We start from the raw sequence: 26801 nt of genomic DNA on the forward strand, positions 1-26801 counted from the left end.
TATGGCTGCTTCATTCAACATGGACAAAGTATGTTAAATACTGCAGTACTGAGTGCTGTGCGTACGAAATAATAACTCTGGTAGGTTTCTCTTGTTCTTCTGTGTGAAGTCAAAGGGAAAGATTATTTGGTGTCTTTAGGAAATAGCTCTGATGAATCTTGTGATGTTGCTCTTAGTGCTGGGTGTGCTACCATTTAAGATTGAATCTGTTATCATGTGTTGATTTTTGTACTAGTTCCTGTGTAAGAAGTAAGGGAAGATCAATTAAGCAGACTCTTAGCTGCAGGAAATAATGTTCTGGCAGGGTCTTGATGGTGAAGGATTTGTTTATACAAAAACAATATAAGCTTGCTTTGCGGGCAAAATGCTAGTCTTGGTCTCGTGATTATTGACATTCAAAGAAGGTCAGTCCCTTCCATTCCCTTCAAATTGTTTATTAATGCAGTATTGTGATAAACTAAGAGTAGAACATAGCCATGACATATTAAAGCTTTCACATTCACACTCTTTGCAAGCAATTTTTTGTTCTAATCATTCACTGTTAACAAAATTAGAATAGAGGTCAACCTGGTTACGATGATGTCACAAGGTGTAGGAAGTAACATAGGTAGTGATCTGACAATTCAGAAGATAGTGATTTTTTAGAATGGAAATCATAGGGTACTTATGTTTTAAAAGTGGAACCAAGCTTCAGCTAAGTGCTTAATAACGTGGAGTCCTGTAGTTCAGTGGTTAGAGAACTCGCTTTGCAAGTGAGAGACCTGAGTTCAATTCCAGGCAGGTCAGGGCCAAACCTTGGGCAGGTTTCCTTACTCCACACGCCTGATAATAATCCCTTCAAAAGAAAAACAATAATAAATTGGTCATTTTCAATCTACGACTGTTTGTGGGACATTGCTGTGCGCAATTGGCTGCCGCGTTCGCCCACAAATATACAGTCAATTCACTTTACAATGTGTTCTGTGAAGTGCTTTGGGACGTCTTCCCGATGTGAAAAGCGCTATATCAAATGCAAGGATTATTATTATTATCATTAATAATGGGTATGCCCTGTATTTTCACAGTCAAAGTCCAATATATATAGGGTGACCAAAAAGTCGTGATATCGACCTTATTATCTAAGAAAAAATCATCATTTCTTTAAGACTTATTAGACATTGTCATGATATCATAACTTTTTGGTCATCCTGTCTACATACAAATATATGTATATATACTGAGAGTGCCTCCTTTCCTATGATGCCCTCTTTTTACGTTTACAATAAGGTGAGCTTGGCTGATCGTGGGAGCTTAACCTATAGTTGTGGCGGCCAGAGTGCTCCACTGATGCCCCCCCCCCAACTCCCCCTCCCACCCCACAGTTGAGTTTTTGGAAATTCAGTTGATGATTAAAGTGGAGAAAAAACAATGTGATTTCCCCTAACTGTTCAGATTATATAATCGTCTGCAGATCCGGAAACGACACAAAGCTTTGCAGACTACTTCTCTGATTCTCCTCGAAGAGAGCACGTGTTACATTAGGTTACTATAGCAGGCTAGAGAGAGTGCATTTGTTTGGTAAATTGAATGCCAAGAGGCTTGAGCTGTGATATTACCTGCACTGTTTGCAGGTCTTGATTCTTCTCTCTAACTGTGAGTTCTTTTGTATCCTCTAGAGCTTCTTCTTTCTTCAAAAAAGCTTTATATGTTTTGATATGGTACAAAGATACCAGCATCAATCCAGTCTGTAGCTTTATTTGGACAAATTGTAAACCCTTTTCTTTTTCCTATACACAGATGCAGGAGAAATGGAGCTAAGTCACCGCAAAGTGCCAATTTATGTAAGTACTTTAGCGTTCATATTTTGCGTATCTGCGCTATTTGTTTGTCTCTACCTATGTGGCAACTGCTTGTTTAAACCTGATCTAAGCAAACCATGAACTGTTAGTGTGTGCTGAATAGATGTATGTCTTCTGCATTTATAAATATTAAGGCTTTTCCTATTCATCTATACATTTTTTCGTAGAGTGCAATGAAATATTGTTGTGCAATTTACTTGAATAATTTCTTTGTGTAAACATCCCATCCAGCTGAGTTTTTATTAATATAAGCTGTGTTTGTGTTGATATAACATTTACCTGATATAACTTGCAGTGTGCTCTTGCATGGAAGCAGTGCAGTTTATTGAATTTATTTTTGTGTGCATATTGGGTAAAAATCTGTCCTGAAACATTTCTTAAGTAAAAGTAGATGCAAACAAGAGTTTTACAAGAGCCGACTGTATTGTGCTGCATTTTCAGCTGAAAGATACCAGAGGGTAATTCTGTAGAAGTAGGGAATGCTTTCCCAGGTCTATTTATGTGTATTATGAAAGTAATGTTTGTATAGATAGTTTAATTTTGCTGCATTTTGTTACGACACAACTTATTTTATACACAAAGGCATTGGTGCTTTTATTTTTTATATAGGATGACTTTCCCTGTTGGATTTGTCTTGTGAAATTGAATGCTAAAAGTGTAGAGTTTTAAGTTGTTAAAGTCATTGTTGGGATCATTTATCTAACCTTACTGTCCTTTATATGTGAAAAAACATTTTAAAGAAACAATGGACTGCCTTATTCTGAAATTGGGTCATCTACAAATTAGCTTTTATTTAACGTCACGCAACCACATGAAGTAGGTCATTTAAGTATTCCCGCAGAAAGTACACCTTTAAAGTCTTTTTTCCAACTTTGTTACGTATTGCCTTTTGGAATGACTAAGTACTTAGTGTAGTATGATTGATATGCTAACACCATAACATATTATAATATAATAGTGGGTGTTTTTTCTCTGGTGCATGTTTGTAGAAGCCTGAGCCATATGCCATTTGCTAGAAAATTCACTGTAAAAATTTAAAACACCTAAGCAAAATTTGAAAACTTCTCTTAAAGAGGAAGGAAAGTCTAGGGATATATTTTCTAATACCTGTGGAGGACAAAAAACATCTTTAAGTTCAAATCAATTTAAATGTGTTATCCTTTGTGGACATTGCCACAGTTGCAAATCTACACGGATCTGTTTCAGAACAATGTTTTCTCTGTTGGATAAGGGAAAGTTTCTGTGCTTTATTTTGCCTTTTGATAAGAGGGTGGTTGTGATAAGTTACAGTACCAAAATGGACCATTATTTATAATCCACATGAGTCTCTGCTCCATCCTAATCCTCTCCCGGTCCCTGATTCCCTTCTTGATTGGAAGTTGAGTGTGTAAGAGAAGATAGGCAAAACACTGGGTCTTACTGCAGTATTTGGCAGTGAAGTCTCCCAACACGTTGAGCTATTGTGTTTGTAACTGATTTGTGTATAATTGCTTGACTTGCATGTGGGTAAAGCATCACACTCACACAACACTTTTAAGGACTATTGGAAATATCGTAAGAGAACACAATATTTGAATATTTGCCCGAGAATTACAGAAAGTGCTCATATGGTTTATTAAATCAGAAGGACCACCCCTCCTTCCTGATTATGTTCCACCCTTGTTACACACTCAAACCTTTTCAGACACTGAACTTTCCTCTCTATTTAGTGAAGTTTTACAGGCAATGAGTGCAATCAGATAAGCTGGTGTTTTGGATTTTGTGAGCGGAAACGACTATAACCCAAATGGCTTGTCTGAGGAGAAATGAACGTTATCAGTTTACACAGTTAACCAGCAACCGGAAAATATTCAAACAAATTTTATTATAAAAACTGATGGATATTCCAAAAAATTGTTCTATTTTTCAAAACTGAATTGCTCAATCACTTGTATGCAGGGGAAGCAAATCTTTTATTTGCAGTTCATTGAAATATAGCCCTGTGAAAAATATATGCCTAATGAAGTATGGTTACTGACTTGTTAAAGATCATTTGACTCCTTGAATATTGTTACATTCATTATTTTATACTGTACAGCCCTACCCACTTATCTCAAACCCACTTATGTCGACATAAAATTGCACTCCTTCCTCGCATAGAACCCACTAAAATTACCATGTATGTCTACTTCAACATAAACACTTATGACGACAAAGTCCCCATGTATATTGCGTTATTACCACTTGCGTCGACAGGCTCTGATTGTTGCGTGTGACCAGTGAGTCAGTGGGTCAGTCGTGTGTGCATGAGTGATTACATGTGTATGTGTGTGACACATGGGTGTCTGGCAAGTGTTAGGGTGGTTAGGCCCATAAAGTAGCCATGTTGTGAGTGCCGTTCACACTGCTGTACCACGATGACTGGAATGAAACGGAAACTTCATTTGAAAGTGATGGAGGATAAATATTGCGCAGTCGGAGCAATTGAGAATGGAAAGTCCAAAAGTAAGTTAACGAAACCTTCTCAGTGAAGCACAACAAACCTACATTGTTGGTTATAATCTGCCGCGATCATAAAGGCCGAGTAAGAAGCAGGGACATGTGCGTCCAGCTGAGGAAAAGAAAAACTGCAAAATATGAAGATGTTTAGAATGCATTAGCGACATGGTTTAATCAAACACTCACCGAAAATCCCACTATCACAATTAATTGTGATGTGTTCAATGAGAACGCCAGGGCTTTTACTGATCAGCTAGGCATGGAAAATTTCACCACAAGTAATGAGTTGTTTAGTTGCTTGAATGTTCAGTATGTTCTTGTGTATAAAAAAATTTGTGGTGAGGCTAAATCCGCCAACGTTCTAGCTTTGAAGAGTGAAAGACCTGACTCTAGGAAATTCTGTGGGACTATCACTTGGACCGTATTTAAAATGCGGATGAACTACTTTGGTTCGAAGTGTACTCGGGACAAAAACTTACAGCATTAAGGGACAACTCTGTATTGAGGGTAACCAACTTAAAGACTGTGGTTCAATTAAGGTCATCACCAACATGACTGGAACAGATAAGCTACAGATTCTCATAATAGGAAAGTCAAAAACCCGCAATGCTTCAAAAACGTAAAACATCTACCAGTCGATTATGGAGCCAATGCCAAAGTCTGGATTACGTCTGATATTTTCACCAAAAGGGTCTAAAAGCTAGAACACAAGATGACCACGCTTGGTTTGGAAAATTATATTATTAGTCAATAACTGCTTTGCGCACTGAAATATGAAGGAAGGGGCAAGGTGGAGGGATAGAGGAAGAGTGTTACAGAGTTGCGGGGTATAGTAATTGAAAATGCAGTCACTGATGGTAGAATGGAGGATACGAGGGACAAGCAGGAGGCCTGAGACAGTTGAGTGGAGGAGTGGGTAGAGGTAGTGCACCTCAATTTCATCCCTATACTGGGCAGTGGATTGGGAAGTAAACAGTTGGGAGATGGTAGGAAATTAAGGGATTTGACGACTAATGTTAGGATCTTGAACTCAATTTGTTCGGTGATGGAGAGCCAGTGGAGGCTGGTTAGAACTGGTCTGATGAGGGTACGGAATTTAGTGTGGGTGAGTATATGGGCGGCGAGTTTTGGATTAACTGGATTTTGGGTGGATAGGAAGTTCTAGGTGTTTAAAAAGATGGGAGGCCAATGCAACTGTAAGGCAGCTACTTAATTTGGACCACAAATACAGAACTAGCGATTAAATTTAACACTTACCAAAAGACGAGGCAGGACTAGAGATTACAAGTTTATATCTGATGGGGTAGTGGATATGCGGGACATACCATTAACAAAAAGCAGTTAGATTAATTATTAATTTACAACCTCAATTTCATCCCTATACTGATAATTATCCACTTCCTTTTGGAGGCTAAGGTAAAAATAATCCTTGCATTTGATATAGCGCCTTATCACATCTTTGAGGCGTCTAAAGTGCTTCACAAAATATACTATAAAGTGAATTGACTATATTTTGTGGGCGAAATGCAACAGCCAATTGTGCACAGCATGAGAGATGTCTCAAAGCGCTACACAAGTTTTTTTACTATAAAGTGCAGTGAGTGTATTTCTAGGCAAATATACTGAGGTTGTAAAGTACTCTGCTGCTGAAGACTGGGTGTAGGCTGTGGAGGTCATTAGATCAATGCTAGACTCTGAAGATATGGTGATGAATGAATATTCCGCTTGATTACACTCAGACATAAGGAAGTCATTATTACAGAACTTTCCTTTGGGAGACTAGGTTGGACTGAATCCATAGTGGAGTAGATTGTCTGTTGCATGTCGCAATTGTATCAGGGAAACGTGAGAGAAGACATTTTTATGTACTTTCTTACATTCTTATGATTTTGTTATCTAATCAATAATAATAAAGGAGTTTCTCCCAGTGGCCTAGCCAACCAATTCCGCCCCTATCAGCCACCCCCCCCCCCCCCCCCCCGAGTATAAAATTGGTTATTCACTTCTAGGTAGCTTGTGGACTTTTCTGTACATGAATCGGCTAGACCGTTCACCTACAAAACAGAGTCACTGCATTTATAATAAAATCCTATGAAGGATCCTATTAAATCCTTAATATTATTAATAATAATAAGTGAATGTTGTATACCCTTGCAAGTGCTTCCCTTTAATAATAATAATCCTTGCATTTGATATAGCGCTTTTCATGTCGGGAGGACGTCCCAAAGCGCTTCACAGAACCCACTGTAAAGTGAATTGACTGAATATTTGTGGCGACCGCAGCAGCTAATTGCGCACAGCAATGTCCCACAAACAGTCGTAGATTGAAAATGACCAATTTATTATTGTTTTTGGTTTTGGAGGGATTATTATTAGGCGTGTGGAGTAAGGAAACTTGCCCAAGGTTTCGCCCTGACCTGCCTGGAATTGAACTCAGGTCTCTTGCTTGCAAAGCGAGTGCTCTAACCACTGAGCTACAGGACTCCACTTTGCATTCCCTCGTGGAATCATAGCAATTTACAGCACAGAAGGTGGCCATTCAGCACATCAAGTCTGCACCGACTCTCAGAGCAAGGTGTTCATTTAATCCCATTGCCTTATCCCCATAGCACTTCAAGCTTCTATCTCTCATATAACTGCCCTCTTGCAACCCACAATGGACTCTGTCTCTACCACTTTACTTGGCTGGGCATACCAACAACTTTGAGAGAAAACATTTTCTACCAAGCTCTCCTTTCATTCCTCTTGTGACTCTTATAGCTATGGCCCTTAGTCACTGATTTCTCTACCAGTGGAAACAGCTTCTCCTTATTTACTTTGCCAAAACCCCTCATAATTTTGTACACCTCTATCATGTCACCTCTCAACCTTGCCTGCTCCAGTGGAAATAAACCCAACTGCTCCAATCTCTCCTCATAACTGTGGAGTCCTGTAGCTCAGTGGTTAGAGCACTCATAGACCTAGGTTCAATTCCCAGCAGGGAAAAATGTTGGGCAAGTTTCTTTACTCCACAGGGCTCTGTTTACCTAGCAGTAAGTAGGACGGTTGTTAGTTGATTGGCGGATCGCTTTTCCGAGGGTAATAATTTCTTCAAAAAAAATTGGTCACTTCAATCCACGACTGTTTGTGGCTGCTGCGTTTTGCCCACAAAATATACAGTCAATTCACTTTACAGTATATTCTGTGAAGCGTTTTGAGACGTCTTGACGACTTGATAAGGCGCTACATCAAATGCAAGGATTATTATCATAACTAAAACCCCTATTCTCTGGGATCATCCTTGTAAATCATCTTTCCCGATGTGAAGTGCACAAAACTGAACACGGTATGGCAGTTCTGACCTAACCAGTGATTTCTACAAACTCAGCGTTATTGTTGTGCTTTTGTATTCAATGTTCCTACTTTCCACGTAACTGATTTGTTAACACTGTATGTCTAGTGGATTAGATTAGAGTGGAATCGGCACATTTTGGAGTAAAATGTGATGTTTGGGTAAGATTGTTTTCCGCTCTGCCAAACCAATGAAAGATGAAACTGTCATCCACAGTGTAAACTGTGGCTTGATGTATTCTTGTAAACTGTAAACCAGAGAGAAAAGCTGTGAGGTTACTTTCAAAGTATTGAGTTCAGGAGTATGTACATAAAGATATCTGGTGGGTAAAATGAAGCAAATTGATGGTAAATTAAGTTCACAAATCAGTTGAATTTTGGGAAGATTTAAGTGCCTGGCGGGACAAAATAATTGATATTGCAGATTTTTATTACAGTAATTTTCAAAATTGCAATAAAGATTCCCAGGCACAAAACACAAATGCTTCCCTTTAGTCTGGTTTACTAAGCAGGGATGTGGTGATCTTCTAAGATCAATCGCAGCTGGATTTTCCCATCCTTCCTTATACTTTGATGAAGTTCAATGATGGTTCACTTGACTAATACCTGGCCTGAAGGGGTTTAGCTGTAATGAGAGGCAAGATAGACCAGGGTCTTATTACTTAGAGCAGAGGATGTTAAGGGGTGATCTGATCGAGGTATTTAAAAGAATGAAAAGAATTGAAAGATAATGGATGGCTGTTCTCCTTGGTGGAGGGATCCATTACAAGTGGCATAGACTTGAATTACCCAAGACAATTAGAACTGAGGTCTGGATACATTTCTTCACAAAGAGGGTTATGAAGACATGTAATGCTCTGCCTCATAAAGCTGTAGAGGCAGAATCAATAAGGATGTTTAAAAGAGAGATATCCGTCTATTGCTCTTTTAAACATCCTTATTGATTCTGCCTTGGGTAGTAGAGGTATTCAGGACCTGGTGAAAGTTAGGTCATTCGGATTGAAAGATCTTCCAAGTTCCAATAAACTGGTAGAACAGGCTTGGTGTGTTGTATGATCTCCTCCTTTCCCTGTTTTCCTATGTTCCTTGCCAGAGAATGGGAGAGAAGAAAGAATTGAGAATGCAACAACAACACATTTACATGTATATAGTGCCTTTCAGGTCGGGAGGACATCTCAAGGTGCTGGGATACAGTGTGTTTATCTTCCATTTGTTTTTCTGTCTTGTTCCTGTGTTTCCCTTTTCTGTTAATTTCTCTGTAACTGTATCACTCTTTTCAGCAAACTCCCAAGAAAATCAGGAAGACAGCCAGGGGGATATCTAAATTGAATAAAGGCAGATGGAGATACTGTATTAAGCTGGGAACTAATTTAAATGAACAGAAAGATGCACAAATGAAACAGTATAAAAGAGTGACTGAGAAACCAAGCAAAAACTAGAACTGAAGAAAGATAGACTACAGAAAATGTGCAGTCTGTTTTCCACGTGGCATTTTATTTGTAGGGGGACAAATTTATTTTTTTACTGTCATTGATTTTATTTTTGCATTTTCTTCAGGCGCAGAAAAAACATTTAACATAAGAATTTGCCCATACCCTAATTCCAGAATTTAAAATGCTGATTTTTCAGTTTTATTTGTGGTTTTATATTTAAAAAAACATGAATTATTTCATTGTGTTTTGCTGTTTGTAAAATTGTCAAACTGCTAGCTATGACTTAATGCTAACCTTCAAAATGATATTTATTGGTTTTGACACTACAATAAAACAGAATCAAATTTGATGTGGCACTTACTCTCGACCCAGGAGGTGTGAGTTTGGTTTGTCAGAATGTTCTTTTATTACCCAGTTGTTTTAAATGAGAACAAATTGGCACTTGGTATATTTAGATAATTCTTCGACTTTGTCTGCTTTGACCTGCATTCTCAGTATGATTTTTAAAAAATCGTTATATTGGAAAGTCTTGCTTATAAGCTACAGATTCCTCACAGTGTAAAATTAGTCTCTAACATTAGTTTACTTTATTGCTTTACAAAAGCTGGAATTAGATCTAGAAACACATCTGTTTGGCTCAATTGGCAGCTCTCTGTTCTCTGTGTCTTAACTGTTGTAGATTCAAGTCCTAAACTGACCGAGGACATACTACATGTTTGACTGTTTTGTCCTTTAGATGGGAAGTTAAACTAAATACCCATTAAAAACAAAAACAGAAGTCGGTGGGAATGCTCAGCAGGACCATGACCCTTCATCAGAATAGGGTCATGGACCCAAAACGTTAACTCACTTTCCTTTCTCCATAGATGCTACCTGACCTGCTGAGTATTCCCAGCGACTTCTGTTTTTTTTCAGATTTCCAGCATCTGCAGTACTTTGTGTTTTTTTTAAATACTCATTTGTTTGTTCTAGTTGTTCAGATAGACATTAACCGTCCCATGTTGCTATTTGAAAGACGAGTAAGGAGGTCTTACCACAATTCCTCTCTGCCCCAAATCTCTCCCCCCTGCCCCCCCACACACATAGAAAAATGGAATATTCATCCCATTGCTAATCGTGGTGCAGATTAACTTTTATTTTTCCCAATAACTTACACTGATAAATCACCATTCACATAGTGGAATATCCTGAAGCATTTTAGAAGTCTGAGTGGGAAAACGAGCTTGGAGGGAGGTTAGGGGAACCTGGTGGAAGACGCAGTCAAGGAGAGGCTCTAAAAGCTGAGGTGGAGGCATTGGAAGAGAGTTCCAGAGAGTGATGGCATAGTAACTGAAACCTCACCTACCGATGGTGGCCAAAGTGGTTAGTGCCAGAATTGGCAGAGCTGAGAGATTAGGCAGGTTTTGGGATCACAAGATATTGCAGAGGTAAAGTCATGAAGTCATTTGAAGGCGAGAACAAGGATCTTAAAATCAATCCACTACACTTCAAAGTAACTCATTGCGAGAGGCATTCAGAGATATTTTGTCATGATAAGGTGCTATATAAAATGCAAGTACGGAGTAGAATTATTTATTCACGTTTAATGTACTGATTTCAGTTAAAATGCATAACCAAGCGATGAGTGGATAATGTAGCCACTCGATTATAATTAATTTTATTCATAGGACAAGGTGGTTTTACTGAGCTAACAACAAGTTTGCAAAATATTTACAGTCCACACAGGTTGATCGTTTCAAGTAATGGCAACATATGGAGAGGCTCAGAAACCTCTCATTTGAATGCCATTAAGGACAATTAATAGGCTGGATGAAGAATTATAAAGACCTGAAGTTTCCAACAGCAGGTGCCATGTATTAAATATTTTCAAGTGTTTATGCAGGTTTCGTTCGTTTTGCCGGTGCTAAGCTTCCGAGTTTGTACATCTCCGTCTGGCATTAATCATTAGTTACCATAGAAACCTTGAAACCAACTGAAATATTTTCAGGAAGTGAGATCTCAGCAGTTTCCTGGCCCAGTCATGTTGCTGTGCCATTATTGTTTGTTGATGTTTTTTGCATGTCTTCCTGTGTTCTCTTGAAGCCATTGTATTATAGATTTTTCTTGGCATGTCTGACTCTATCGAGCGGGAAGCACGGATGGAGACAAAGTCTAGCCAGCTTTACCTCTGAATGGCGCTTAAAGTGAAGCTGCAATATTAGTCCTGAAAGACGTAGGCTACTTCAAAGTATAATTATGCAAAAAGCTGATAAGCGTGTTGTAAGTTAGAACATTTTAGTAATTTTTATGACAAGATTTAAATGCACTGTGTCTGGAAGTATTTATAGTTGACCGTACTTTGGTTGAAAAGATTACATCAAAAGATTGCTGTCAGCCGTAAAATAGCAGTATTTTTCCATTGCTACATTTCTCTCCTGCCCAACCCCCCCCATTCCCATCATTATTACTTCATTATTAGTCAACTGACTTTAAAGTACACGTTCATAGATTTATACTGCAGAAAGACTATTGCTACACTTAACTTGTGTAGTCTTGGTAACAGAGCGTTTTAGAAACTTGGAATAAAATTTATAATAAATGCAAAAAAAAACTGTTGTGTAATGCCTATTGTTACATTATTATTGTTGTCGCTTCAAAGAAATGGCTTAATCTCACCATCGCATAATGTGGTATTGCCCTATATAAATTCCCCTCTTCTAAATCCAGTTCCCAAAATGGGCCTGTACTAAATTACTGCTGTGTTGAATTGGAGGCAGGAATTAATACTGAAATGTTCTTTCCTGAAATGTACATGCTCAGCAACTCTATTGTTAGTTGAAAGGAAATGAAGTGAATGGGTTCATGCTGCCCTCCTCGGGTAAATTGTCCTGCTTTTTACAGAACAAATTCCTCACTCAGCTGATTCAGTGAGTCTGCTTCTGATTTTCTTTCAATACAACTGATAGATAAAAGCTTCCATGCATTGCAAGTCCTTCGTATAATTTCTCCAGTAGACTTGCAGTCAAAACCACGAAGGGAAATTGCACTGGGCTATTCGTCTCGATTCTTTGCTTTGGAAATGATTCATTGTTACCTGGGCCAGAGAGGAAGAGGAAAGAGATTCCTAACTCAGACAAAAATAGATGCCTGATACGCGGAAGAAAAATGTGGGTGTCCGCAATGGTATTCAGCACATTATGCTTAACTTCTAAACCAGCTGGCAATCATGGAGACTGATATTGGAAAAAATATTCAATTTAGTTAAAATGTGGAAAAATAAATTCTTCTCCCTCTTATAGGAGAAATTGATGCAGTATTTTCTGGAGAAAAATGCAACTTAACATTAGAATGTGATTTTATAATCAGTATTGAAATTACATGTTCTTTATGAACAGAGCACAGTTGATTTAAGTTGCATGTTTTAGGTTTTCTCCTGTTAACCTTGCAAACTAATGCCTTATGGATAGAGTAGTCCCAGTAGCTGACACTCCAATACAGTGCTGAATATGTGCTGCATTGTTGGACGTGCTGTTGTTCAGATGAGACGTTAAAGCGAGGCCACGTCTGCCTATCCAGATGGACAGTAAAGATCATTTTCTATTTGAAAAGAAAACAGAATTTCTCCCAGTGTCCTGGCCAACAATCTGCCCCCCAAAAATGGTCATTCACTTCATGACTGTTTGTGCTGCATTCGCCCACAAAATGCATAGTCACTGCACTTTACAGTCTATCCTGTGAAGAGCTCTGGGATGTCCCCTCGACATGAAACGTGCTATACCAAATGTAAGGATTATAAATGACCGCAACAACCTTATAATCTGGAAGTTGGATGTTTTTTGTGCAAGTGAGCTGGCCAGTGTGTGCATGCAGTCCCTGTATTTTTTTATATATACTGTGACTACCACATTAAAGCGGGATCTACTGCATTAGCGTTATATATCTGAACACTTGTGCATGGAACCTCCTAGTGCAGCATACAAGTGAGCCAGCTCATTCAGTAGATTTTAGAAGTGAATTCTTAAATCTGTTTAAAGTGGTTTATGCCGCTATGATTACAGATAAAATCATCTTTGTTTTTTTTCCCACAGGGGCAACTGCCTGTGTTAGCAGTCTTTGACCAGGCCTGCCTCTTGCCTGATGATGCAGAATTTTTCTTTGTGTATGAGGGTTCACACCAATTGCATGTGGCCATGGCACAGCAACTCAATGCTTACACACTGGAGTCAGTTATTCCAGGTGAGTGCACACAAGCAGAATGGATCATGCATTCACTTTCTGTACTGAAGAAAATGCTTGTAAAAATACCTTCTTTTAACCTAAGGTTTGTTTCATTTGAAGTCTAAGCAAGCATCTGAAATGTGAATTTAGGTTTTGTTTCTTCAATTCCTGCTACAGACAGTGAGGAATATCAAGACTTGGCTTGTGATCTCCATTTTAGGAGAGTGGCTACACATACCAACCATAATGTTCTTTGTGCACAGGATAAACGTATTCAGTGGAGAGAAAAAAAGTTGGTGGTTTCAATCCCACGCTAAAACCTCAAGCTGTCAGTTGCGTGTAATGAATTCTGTCTGACCATCATTGTAGCCTGTGAGGAGACCCACACATCATGTTATAATCAATCCATTCAGGTCACTGTTGGGCTGTGGAGAAAGCCAGAGTTTTGATCAGGCATCTTCCTGGGTGTGAAGGACAGTGAAATGCTACGAAGTGAGGAGGGGATTAAAGATGGACCAATGGATCAAACTTGGTCTATTATGATTTCTAACTGTATTAATTGTTCCAAAAATGAGTGAGGATCCTATTACACAGAACTCTGTTTTTCTCCGCACAAGACTTTTCTTGCCTTTAATCCACCTTTAGTTTGGAGGTGGGGGGTTTTCAATGTATAGACGCATCCACAGCAGTTATCATGACACAGTGTGTTCACCTGTTGGGAAGTTCCCATGTGGATGGGTGACACCATTAACCCATTCAAAGATTTATATTAAATTCAGTGTAAATTGTAGATCATTGTTGGGATTCTGGGAAGTAATTTGTAATTTTGTTTAATAATCATAAACCAGTTGAATTAAAACATCTTGATTTTTCTACTATTTGAATTCAGAAAATAGTATGAATAAGCTTATATTTTGATGAACTGCATTTACATCATTCTAAGATGGCTGCTTTATTTTGCCATCACACTTGGTAGTTTTGGAAATATATCATATGATTTTGATTATTCTTTTACAGTATTAATATTATATTTTAATTGTGTTGCTTACAGGTCACGATGCTTTGGAAAACGTAACATTTTTGGTTTGCGTCTACACAAAGGAGCATTCAATATCTGTCCTTGGCCACAGTGATGTCACCTACATTCAGGATTTAGCATGTGAACTGGCTCAGTTTATGGTTAAACATGTTGACACAACTGCCCTTACCAGTCACCTTATTATACTTGAGCAATATGGCTTAACTGTAGAGGAAATGCAAGCATTAGATGACCAAATGACAGCAGCCATGGGACACTTAGAGATGCCACCTTACTGGAACGTCCTTGGAAAGTGGGCAGGACAAGGTACAGCATATATGCAGTTATTATAATGATTCTACATACTTACCAAAGGCGTTCTTTTTTTATTTAATATAAAAATCCCATCTGGGGTTAATAGAATAGAATCTCAGCAACAGCAGCAACAACTTGCATTTATATAGTGCCATTCACGTGTGGTAGTGTCTGGGAGCCTCATTGTTATTGGGCAATAATTGCGTATCCATAAAATTCCAACCAGTCTTTACAATGGCTGTGATACCTGGTTTCATGGTATTTGTGTGTACCATAGCTGGCTCACCTCCTGTAGACCCAAGTTCAGGACATCAGGTTGCCACTGGTGCTGCTTCTTGCGCAATAAATAACATTGATTAGATCTCATTTATAGTATTCAGTTTTGGGTGCTCAGCCTTAGGAGAGATACACTATTGTCAGAGGGCAATAGTTTTTCACTAGATTAATACCTGCGATGAATAGGTTTACCAGTTATGAGAGACTGGGTAAATTTTGGCTTGTGTTCCCGTAGTTAAGGTTGTCCTTTCCCCCACCCCTGCCCCTCACCCTCCCCGATCCCGACCCCCAGCTCGGGTCCGATGTAATTTTGTTATTGTTGTTGAGGGATGGGCTGACTGAGTTGTTTAAAATAGTGAATGGAATAGACGAGCTACAGCTTTTCCCTTTGGTAGAGAGATGTAGAATAAGGGGACATAATCTTAAAATTGGAACAAAAACAGTTAGAAACCACGATTGAAAAATGTTCTTCACGCAACAACAAGTTGCATTTATATAGCTCCATCACCCAGAGCAGCATCTCAGAATGCTTGTAGGTTAACATAATGTGAAACACACATTCAGAGCAGTGGAGATGGAGTATTATTTTACACACACATATATATATATTTTTAAAAAATAAAAATGAAAACCTGTCTCAGTTTGCCTGTCTTTCTTTGTTTCCCAGAGTCGATCTGTAGGGAAACCCTGCTGCATGTTTCAGTGCGTTTGGGCCTTTCTAAATTGTCTCAGTTTCTGCTGTGCCAGCCTGGTGGTATCCAAGCTGCTATTGTGTCCAACGAGGAAGGAGAGACACCTGTGGGCCTCGCTTTGCAGAATGGGATGCAGGAACTTGCTGAAATTCTCAAAGAGTAAGTGATTTCCTTCACAAGAGATTATAGTGAATAGTGTTGACCTGATGTGAAGTATCCCTGATTTCCATTTCTAATTACATTGTAGTAGGATTTATTTAGGACAGAATAATTGAATGAGAACAGGCCTTTGTATACAACTGTTATCATTACACACTCTACCTAACGTGTATACAGATTAGCTGAATTTATTTTGATAAACAGCCCCTTCCTCTCCCAGATTATCATGCATTTGTACTTGAATATACATCGTTCAACTCAGATTTCTGCTTCCTTCAGACAAATGTCTCCCTCTCTCCCACACACACAGGGACCTCTGCACTATCTGAAAAGTGAAAGGAGTTTATTCCAGTGTCCGGTCTAACAATCCCAAAATAAAAAAATTGGTTACTTACTCCTTGGCTGTTGTGAGACATTGCTGTGTAAAAATTGGCTGCCACGTTCTTCCACAAAAAACACACAGTGCAAGCACTTTGAGATATTTTGAGGACATGGTAAGGCCCTATATCAAAGGCAAGGATTTTTTATTATGTTAACTGAAAGTGGGGTTTATTTCCTGCGTGCTGTGCACTATGCACATGAAGTGCCACTAAAGTGATGTCAGTGGGATCTGACGACCTGGAAGCTAACCATTTTTTGGTTGTAGTGCTGTCAGTAAGACATTAAACTCAGCTTACAGTGCTGTGGATGAGGGTTCCCTGTATATATGTATTTTTTTGAAGACATTTAAATCGTCCCTACCTCAACTGCTTTTGTTAGGTGGCTGCCTTATGATACAATTTATACAGTGTTTTTTCGTGACGCACTTTTTTCACATAAAGTTGTTGGGCTGTGGAATGCCATTCTTGGAGTGACGGTCCATGCTAGCTTTCAAAAAGGCAACTAAGTAGATATGTAAAGAAGAAAATCTGCAGGGGTATGGGCAAAAGACAAGGAAACAGGACTGAATCGATTACTCTTTCAAGGATCTGAAGCAGATATGATGAGCCGAATGGCCTTCTTCAGTGCTGTGGTTCTATCTCTGTAGCGACTGTCCTTTGTGAAATACAATATGAATGTATTCAATTGGAGACCAACAAAAAAATTGCACAATATTTTTATTCAGTATTTTGCATCTGAGTGAATTTCAATATTGGAATAGTTCATATGGGATACTGGTGAGTGTTATTATCAAATACTTGTGTATTGTGCAAGTAGGAAGCACCACATAATAATTCAGACCCTTGTTCCCTGGACACGAGACTCAATGTAGCACCAAGTTGCATTCTGAGAACTACACCTCCTGTAATGTACTACACATGATACTTAGCATGTTCTGACAATACCCCTGTCTACCCTGACTATAGCAACATGTGACAGCAGTGAAAGGCAACTGAATGGTATGGTTTGCAAATACTTGCAAATACTCTTAAGCATACTGATGAGTTTCCACATGTGGCTGACCCAAAAAAATTCATCCATAATGATTGACATCTCAGTATATTCAAAATATGTCCTTCTTAATGGTTTCTGAGCCATATCTTTGAAGTTTCTGATCAGCACATTAACATTGTTCCTTGTAAGGGTCAACAGGCTAATTTCCAGACGGTAAACTGATTGTTTTGCAAAATTTCACACACAGCAGGTAGCACAGGGCTGCTCAGAGGAAACTGCAGCATTCCTGCATGTTTAACAATTGTTTGAGTTGTACAAGCAATTCCTCCTTTTCACGGCCCTTACAATCATCATTTAACCTTCCGTTATTTGGACAGTATTATGAGAACATTGGACTACTACAATGTTTGTATAGTTATTATTTAAAAACTTAACAATCTGAATGTATTCAACTGGAGACCAACAATAAAAATTGCACAACCTTTTCATTAAGTATTATGCCTCTGAGTGAATTTGAGCATTGAAGTTGCTCATATGGGATACTGGTGAGTGTTGAACACATGGTAGTGTTTGACACTCACCAGTAATTGCTATCAACATCTCCATTATTGTAGCATGCGACTACCAGAATGGTGGAAGGCGAACTAAATGGATCTTAGTCTTTTTTCATCGAGCAATTCCTACGTTCCTATGTTTCTATTTACTTTTAATAATATTATAGCTCGCTTCAGTGCCAGACACCCAGCATGGAGGAAGGAATAAATAAATAATAATCCTTGCATTTAATATAGCATCTTTACATCTCAACATCTCAAAGTACTTCACAGGATATACTGTAGAGTTGGATAACTATTTTTGTGGGCAAACTCGACAAACAATATCTGCCTCTAATGTCCCACAAACAGCCATGGAGTGATTGACCAATTTTATTTGGGGGATTGTTGGCCAAAACACTAGGATAAACTCCCTTTTTAAAATATTGCCATGGGATCTTTAACGTCCCCCTGGACAGACAAACAGGACAACAACAACAACAAGATTCCATTTATTGAGCACCTTTCACGTCGGGAGGACGTCCCAAGGCGCTGTACAGTTGGGTCAGGACCCGAGCAGGGGGGAAATGGTCAGGGTGAGGGGAGTATAGGGAGGGAGCGAGGAGGGGGTAGAGAGTCGAGAGGGGAGCTGAAGGCACGGTCAAAGAGAAAGGTCTTGAGACCGGCCTTGAAGGAGGAAAGGGAGGAAGCGGCGAAGGCACTGGGGGATGGAGTTCCAGAGCCTCGGGGCTGAGAGGCTGAAGGCCCGGCCACCGATGGTAGGGCGGTTGGGGCGGGGGATGTGGAGCAGACTGGAGCCAGAGGAACGAAGGGTACGGGCAGGTAGGTAGGGGGATAGTAGGTCGGAGAGGTAGGAGGGAGCGAGGCCGTGAATGGCCTTGTAGGTGAGGATGAGGATCTGGAATTCGACCTCAGTTTAACATGTCATCCAAAGGATGGAGGTGACAGCTTGGCCATATGGTCCATTGAACCTGTTATGACATTACCATTAAACCCTTGGCAGCTCTCCGTTTCCCTGCCTTTTATCTGTATCCCTTACTATCTTATATTCCAGCAACTATCCCTCTTTTCAGTGCCTTTGTTAGCTCTATCTATGGCCTTTTGAGAGAGGCTGTTTCATGTCTTCACAATGTTTTGTGTAAAGAAATATTTTCTGAATTCCCCTCTTCCAGCTTCTTAGCTCTGTAATTTAAAAGTTGAACTTTATTCTGCACCTAATCCTATTTCAGCTTAATACTGATATAAAAACATGGAAATTGCTCCATTCGCCATCTTAATCAACACAAAAACTCATAGATATTAAGAGAAAAAAGTATATTGGTTTAATATTGTGGAGTCCTGTAGCTCAGTGGTTAGAGCACTCGCCTTACAAGTGAGACACCTGGGTTCAATTCCAGGCAGGGCGAAACCTTGGGCAAGTTTCCTTACTCCACACACCTAATAATAATCCCTCCAAAATAAAAAAAACAATAACAAATTTGGCATTTTCAATCCACGACTGTTTGTGGGACACTGCTGTGCGCAATTGGCTGCCGTGTTTCGCCCAAAAATATACAGTCAATTCACTTTACAGTCTATTCTGTGAAGCGCTTTGAGATGTCGAGAAGACGTGAAAAGCGCTATATGAAATGCAAGGTTTATTATTTTTATATTGTTGAAAATTTGATTAATTTTGAATTGACTTGGATTTCCAGCTGAAGGAGTTTTTTTGTTTTCTAGCTTTGTATCTTATTTTTACACGCAAGCAGTTTGAGTGCCTCAATAAATAAAGTAAAGTTTCCGCTGAAATATGTTTTATCTTTGCGGCATTAATTCAGCCTCAAATCCTTTGTGCATGGGTCTGTTATCTCTGCTGTTTTGACCATGAACATAGCTGTTTCTCTAATTCTCTCTAGCCTTGATTTAACAGTAGGACCTACACTAACTGATGTAGGTTGTTTTGAACAACTGTTCCAAAATGGAAACAGACTATCTTCATCGTTAAATCAAAACGCAAGAAAAAGAAATCTGAAGGCCAATAACTTAATCTAAAACGTAGGTGCAGCAGCCTCTTTATTTTGATGTTCCAAATTCTTGCTACCATGTTGAAAACAATAACATTGCCTCATAATCAACACAGTCCAAGAATTTTTAGAATTTCTACATTTAAGAACAAAAGGTTGATGGAGGTTAAACTGAAGAAAATATAACTCATTTTCAATGTACCAACTTGAAAAATTGTGTTCTATTTAAATCCCATGGAAATTTATAGAAAAACTAAATCTAGCATCTAGAATAGAGAAAATTCTAATTAAGGTGCTCTGAAAATCTCTAAACTATATACTAAAATTTGGAACTCATCCTTTTTTTTACATAATAATAATCCCTGCATTTGATTATAGCACCTAATCACACCTTTGAAAGTCTGTGCTTTCCAGAACATACTGTATATTTTGTGGGTGAAAAACAATGAAGTGAGAACTATGTTGAAGTGCACGTAACACAAGATTCCACTTATGAAACTTTTCAATTAATTTAGACTGTTCATGTGAAAGAAAGCTCTTTTGGACCTGCATTAAATGCTTGTTAAAGGGAACTGAGAAATATAATGGGGGCACATTATTGCCAATAGAGAATAATGCAGCTCCTAACATTGTGAAAGGCTGGACTATAGCCTAATATCTTGGTTTGATCTCTAGCCAGATTGCTTCACTTAACAACCCCAAAGCAGGTGGTGCATTTTCTATAGCATCAATTTAATTTGATAAAACTTGGAAAGACAGATAAAATACAGCTAAGATTAAAAGAACCTAGTTCTTTGAGGAGGTCCCAAAAAAATCTTCCTTTGATGAGCTGCTTACACTGCTGGAAGCTATTATTGAGCGTGGAGCTAAATCTATGTTTTGCTCTCCTCATCCCACTGGTCAGTGCCTCAGGTTTGTTCTGTGTTTGTGTGTAACTGAATGTACTTCCAGATCTTGGTGTTAGGTGTTTTTTTTAATATTTTAAAGAGCTGGTTATTTGAATGGGTCTTCAGTAATATTAAAAAGCTATTTGGCATTTGGCACCGATTATTAGAGTTCTACATGCAGAGCCATCAAAATACAACATTTTGGATGGTTTCCCCTTCAATAAATTTCCTCTAGCTGTCTGACTTGTTCAGAGTGAGCTATTAAATAATTATTTCAAAACTGCCAAAAATTAAATGTTTGTATTGAAAAGTATTTTTCATTCAGTTTTTTTTTCCTTATTAGTTCACAGAATTCCCAAGTTACTCCCTCAATCGGAATCTCTACGATTTTTGCTGATAATTACTTTGTACAGAAGTGCCTTCATCTACCAAATGCTTTTGTACTGACTGTGGAAACCAGCACAGAGCAGTCACTGGAGACACGCATTCAGCTCCTGAGAAAACACATAGAAGATGACAACTCACAGAAAGGGGTAAGACAAAATGATCTCGACTCCTTTAATATTAAAAAAACAAACTTGAATCATTACAGACTGTTGACTGATCTGCTCAGAATGTAGTGAAATACTTTCTGTCCGCGAGCAAATAGATGTTGAAGGGTTTTAAGACCCATCCAAGCTTGGATGCACTTGTCTAGACCTCATAGTTTAATTCCAAACAAGGAAACCTAGTGTATCTGACCGTCCCAATTTAAATCACACTGTCTGTACACTGCAGTCATCTCCAGCTCTGCATTAAATCAAAACTGAACTGACTAGACAGAATGAAAAATAGCAATGATTATTTAGTTCCAGGTTTGTACTATTTTTGCATTTTAAAAGCTGAAAATAAATCTAGTACCTCATCCTGTTATATTGGCTTCATCAATGTTGCTATGAAATTAAAACGATTCTGTGGGCTTGATGGACAAATCAACCTTCATTGATGTACCTCCAAAAGCTTAGAATTTCTCGTGGATTCAGCTTTAAGACTGTTGCTTTAAAATTTAAGATTGCACAAAATGTTAAAAATTCCTAAATTCAGTCTTAATAAGGAGACCAGTTTTGCACAGACCTTCAAACTGCTTCCAAATTAAGATTTTTCCAAACTAAAATATTTGTTTCTTATATCTAGTGTTCTGGCTTCTATCACCCTTCCCATAAGTTGTAATGCTATTGGCATAACAACAACTTAAATTTATATAGCGCCCTTCCAGTGGGATAGCATCTTAGAGGCTTAACAGAGATATGGGGGAGATGACCGTTGGCATGGTCGAAGATGAAAGTTTTAAGGCGCGCTCTAAATAAATAATCTTTGCATTTGATGAGGGATCAATGCAGAGGGATTGAGGCAGAAAGTTCCATAGTTGGGGCGTTGTGACTAAAGGCACGGCTGCTGATGGTGGAGCGAAGGAATGAAGGTCATGCAGGTGACCAGAGCTGGCTGAGCAAAGGAGGCGGGTAGAGACGGTGGGGATAGTGCCAGGGCATGAAGTGATTTTTGCATGTGAACGTCAAAATCTTGAAATCGATCTGTTCTGTGATACAGTGGTCATGGGTTTGAATTCTCCTGTGGCATTTGTGTAGTTTGAATTCGAACTGTAAGTCATTCAGAACATTTGATAATTTGAGCTTGAACCAGAAGAGCTATAGGAACCCAGATGGTTTATCAGTGTCCTTCAGGGAAAGCAAATTTGGCCATCCTAGACCCTTACAACATAGTTGACTCTTGACTACCCACTGTATGGCCTAGGAAGCTACTCTGTTGTGAGAATTCATTCCGAAAATGTATACTGAAAAAAATCGACAGATTAATCAGCAGCAACCCAGGCATCAAACCCAATTTCTTTTCCTTACTTAACAAAACATTAGGGGAGCAACATTGCTTCAAGCAGTCCGGTGGTTTAACAAGCTTCTCAGCACAGCTAGGGATGGGTAATAAATGCTGGTCTTGCCACTGTTCACACATCCCGACATAGTGACTAAAAACTCAACTGATAATCCATTCTAGGTGTTGATTGTCTTCTGTGTTTAAAACAAAGTTTCCTAGTGTTAGTCGCAAACATGATTCTGAGCTCTCCTCTGAAATTCCTCTTCACAGTGATTTCCATCTGTCCAAGAAATCCAGTGTTGTTGTTTACAGTATCTCTCTGGTTGGCAAGGGATTGTTTGATTAGGTTGTTGTGGATTTGCATCCGTAGTAGCTGACAGCAGTCTCTCACTGTTTGATTCCATCCACTGTCAATAAACACATGAGAAACTGTCGAGTTTGCATTGCACTATTACAATAAGTCACCTAATGGCAGAGAGCGTCAGTAATGCTGAGTTTGGAAAAGCTGACTTATCACTGTACAAATTGAAGCAACATAAATGCCTAGTTAATACTGTTCAGTGTTCTGTGGAAATACTGTTGTTTATTCCATTGACATCAGTGTCAGAGGTGATATAGTATAATAACTCTGAAAGCAGAAGGGTGCTTCTTAACTTACTGTTAGACTCTATTCCCCAACAGATATATATACCAAAACGTCCTGACGTTGGATGTGCTGGATTGGATTTCAGCCTCTTAAAACTGTTGATCGTTTCCTTTTTGGGTTTCTACTTTTATCCCAGGACTAAATAACATTTTCTTAATTAAAAAATTCCTGACAATGATTTTTTTTAATGAAAATTATTGTACCACATGAAAAACAAATTGTGAAATTAATATTTCAAAATGATTTTTCAGAATATAACTTTTGAAGCAGCTGAAGATGGACTGAGTCTGGATTTACCCACTAGTGAGGAAGCTTGTGCTGAAGTGAATTCAGATGAAGGTATGGCTTGCAAGTTGTAAAGAGGGATCGCTATATAGTTAAGTGCAACAATAAGTTGTGCTTCTAATTTAATTTATAAATCCTATCTAAGCTGCTTATTGGCGGAATGCAGACATTTCTGTGCATGCAGTTTTTAGTGGGATCAGCAGAATTCCTCACTCCTATATTTTTATATGCAGTACCGGTGGGGGTTACATTGTTTGTGCTCAATTATATTACTGCTGCCTTTGCTCTGTGATGGATCTCACCAACCAAGGTGTTTGTGCCCCTGAGCACTTGTGGGCGAATGAGAAAAAAAATCATATGTTGAACTCTAAGCTCAGAGTCTCGGCTGACACTCCAATGCGGGTCCTTCAGACGAGACATGAGACCAAGCTCATGGCTGCCTGAATGTTACAGATCCCATAGTACTATGCGTCGGCAAATACAGTCACTACACTTTACGGAAAATCTCTGTTGTGTATTTCAATCAAATTTTCTATTCAATGGAACTTTCTTAAGAGGGTCCTTTGAATTCATTACTTTTGTCTTGAAGAATTCAAAAAGATGACAGGTGTAGTACATTAGTCCAGAGGGAGCTGAATACCTCTGGAAAATAGTCCTAACCTGCAAATCCTACTGAGGCCAGCCTTTGATGCTATCCTTGCCTTGCCAATAAAGTGAGTTTCTCCCAGTATCCTGGTCAACAATACCCCATATAAAATTGGACATTCACTTCATGGCTGTTTGTGGGACATTGCTCTGAGCAAATTGGCTGCTTTATTCATCCATCCATGATATACACAGTCACTCCACTTTGCAGTATATCTTGTGAAGGGCTTTGGGACATCCTCCCTTTGTGATAGCTGGTATATCAATGTAAGGATTATTATTAGAACTATGCAGTAAACTTCAAGAAAACAAAACTTAATATGTTTGATATTCTCAAATCAAAGTCTCTGTCGCCCTCCGGCCACTCTTTCCCAGTTTCAACCCACCGACCGCCCCAGAAATCTAACTGAGATCATCATTGAAATAGAGTTCCTTCGACACATCTAAATATCTGTAGAATTCTTTAGTTACAAATCAATTCACAACTCTTGCAAATTAGACACTGCTATTGCACTGGCTCCTGAGAGTCCAGGAGTCAGTGCAATAACATCTCTTGTCTTGGTGGCTGAAAGCCCTGTGTTTATAATAATTGATGCTCTTGTTCTTTAAATCTGATCTGTTAATATATGTGTCCTGTTCTTGATGGATACACTGACCTCATATGGATCCAGCCGGAGCATGCACACATTGTGTGACCTCCAATTTGATATTGGTTCAATTTAAGTAACAATCTGCATCAGATGGGATATTTAGATCGTTATTCCCACCTTGATCAGCGTTACAGAATCAGATGGTCAGAGTGTGGGGTTGCAATAATGAGTTACTTCAAAAACTTACCATAAACCATTTCCGGAGAAGTACTCTAACATACATCAGAAATACAGCAGGTGGAGCTGTGTACTTAAGTTAGTTGAGTCTGAGCAGAGCAAAATAACACAGCTGTAATACAGGTTTCCTTACAACATATTGGGTTGTGGACACCACCATTTTTCTTATCTCCTTATCGCACTCCAATGGGATTTGAAGCACAATAACACATTTAGAAGTGTGACATAACAATCTGAAGTGTGATGTGGCCATGGGAGCAGATGGCCAGCTGGCTTTCTGTACACGTGAGGTGGAGTCAACAATCGTGATCAATGACATTAAGAAGCACAAGTGTTGACTTGCGGCAGCTCCTTCTCACATTATATGGCAGGGTGGAATTTTATTGATCCCTTCTCAAATCCCCTTGTCCCCTGCCAACTATCTCCTTATAATGGGGATCTCCTGTGTAGCTAAAAATTCAAGTGTTCATTATAAATCTGAAACAAAAGATAAGACAACATATATATTATGATCTCTTTTGGTTTTTAAACTTGTTCATCAGAGGAGTTAACCTGCACTGGTCCTAATCGCATTCTAAAACCTAGTTCAGAATAAATTGGTCACTCACCTCCTGTCTATTTGTGGGACTTTGCTATGCCCAAAGTGGCTACCATGTTTGCCTATGGATACATTCTCTATAGTTAATAGTAAATCTATGGCATAAATCAAGAAATATTCAATCAAGAGAATTTATTTTGTTGGCTGAAAAAAAAGATTGGCCACAACTGCGTTAAGGCCATTAGACTCACTGGCAATCATACTCTTTAAATTAGAGCTAAATGAGTTAAAAGTTAATCCAGAAAGCCTTTCTTCAGACAGAGGATTATGTGAATAGGAGAATGTACTGTCCCAGAAGGTATTAGATGCAGAATAAATTGTTGTTTTATGAGAAAGAGAGAAAAAGGGGTATTGATTGAGAAAGACAGAGAAATCAGATCAGAAAAATAAATTGATTTGAAATAATGTAATGGGTGAGCAGGCTAGATGGGATAAATGGTTACCCTGTATCTCTTATCTGAACTCACACCTGTCACCAGCTCGGACAGATATATTTATATTGCTGTCAGCAGTACTGCTGAGGTTGGTGTGTCTCAGATGCTCTGGGTGACTCCATTGCAATGCACATGCGAGAAGCTGACATTAGGGTAAAGTAAATGGGATGTGTGTTTTATACATTACTACTGCTGATAATAATAATAATCCTTGTCTCTTTTATTGCACCTATAAGGTGAAAATATCAAAGCATTTCACAGGGTTTTCTATAAAGTGTAGTGACTGCATTCTTTAAGTGCATTTGGCGGCTAATTTGCCCACAGCAATGATCCACAACTGCCTGTGAAGTGAATGACCAATTTTATCTAGGAGATTGTTGGCCAGGACACTGGAAGAAACCCCTTTTCTTTTCTAGTAATTTCCTGAGATCTTCAGCATCCATCTTAATAGGCAATGAAGATGTCGGTTTAACATCTTATCCGAAGGACGGAACCTCCGATAATCCATCGCTTGCCCTGTATTTGGAGTGTCGGAGTATGAGTCTGGCCCAGGAGCTCAAGTCCTGACTTGGAGCAAGAGATGGATTAAAAACTATAACAGTCTTCCCCGAATGGGGAACTCTTGTTAAAATGGGTCTTTTTCACAAACTTGTACATTGAACTAAATAGTGTCACATTTCAAGCAAGCTACAGATTGGATCACATTGCAGAATCATTGTGCCTGAATCCTCAGATAATATTTTACCTGCAAGCGATGCACTTGAGTCTTCTAGGTCTGCACTTACCTTGTGTACATACAGAGAAGCTCAATCATCAGAGGTTATTTGGCTGTTCTAAATCAGCCATTGTTCACAAATGAAGTGCGTTGGTTCTCTACTCAGTGGGCTTGATCTAGTTTACAGTTATTTCAAAACATTGTTTAATGTTTCTTATATCCTCATTC

General features: G+C 38.8%; 1 protein-coding gene across 1 annotated transcript; it reads left to right on the plus strand.

Annotated features, from left to right (window-relative positions):
• The first annotated feature begins 1 nt into the window (after position 1).
• LOC103182718 (rho guanine nucleotide exchange factor 28-like) lies at positions 2 to 26425 on the plus strand. The gene is made up of 8 exons (XM_007899813.2): positions 2 to 28; positions 236 to 249; positions 1777 to 1820; positions 14328 to 14621; positions 15553 to 15736; positions 20898 to 21087; positions 23321 to 23408; positions 26310 to 26425. Exons 1-8 carry the CDS (start codon positions 2 to 4, stop codon positions 26423 to 26425), a joined length of 957 nt encoding a protein of 318 aa, XP_007898004.2.
• Positions 26426 to 26801: the final 376 nt, after the last annotated feature.

The sequence above is a fragment of the Callorhinchus milii genome, unplaced genomic scaffold (assembly GCF_018977255.1).
Source record: "Callorhinchus milii isolate IMCB2004 unplaced genomic scaffold, IMCB_Cmil_1.0 Scaffold1, whole genome shotgun sequence".
In the NCBI taxonomy this organism is placed as follows: Eukaryota; Metazoa; Chordata; class Chondrichthyes; order Chimaeriformes; family Callorhinchidae; genus Callorhinchus; species Callorhinchus milii.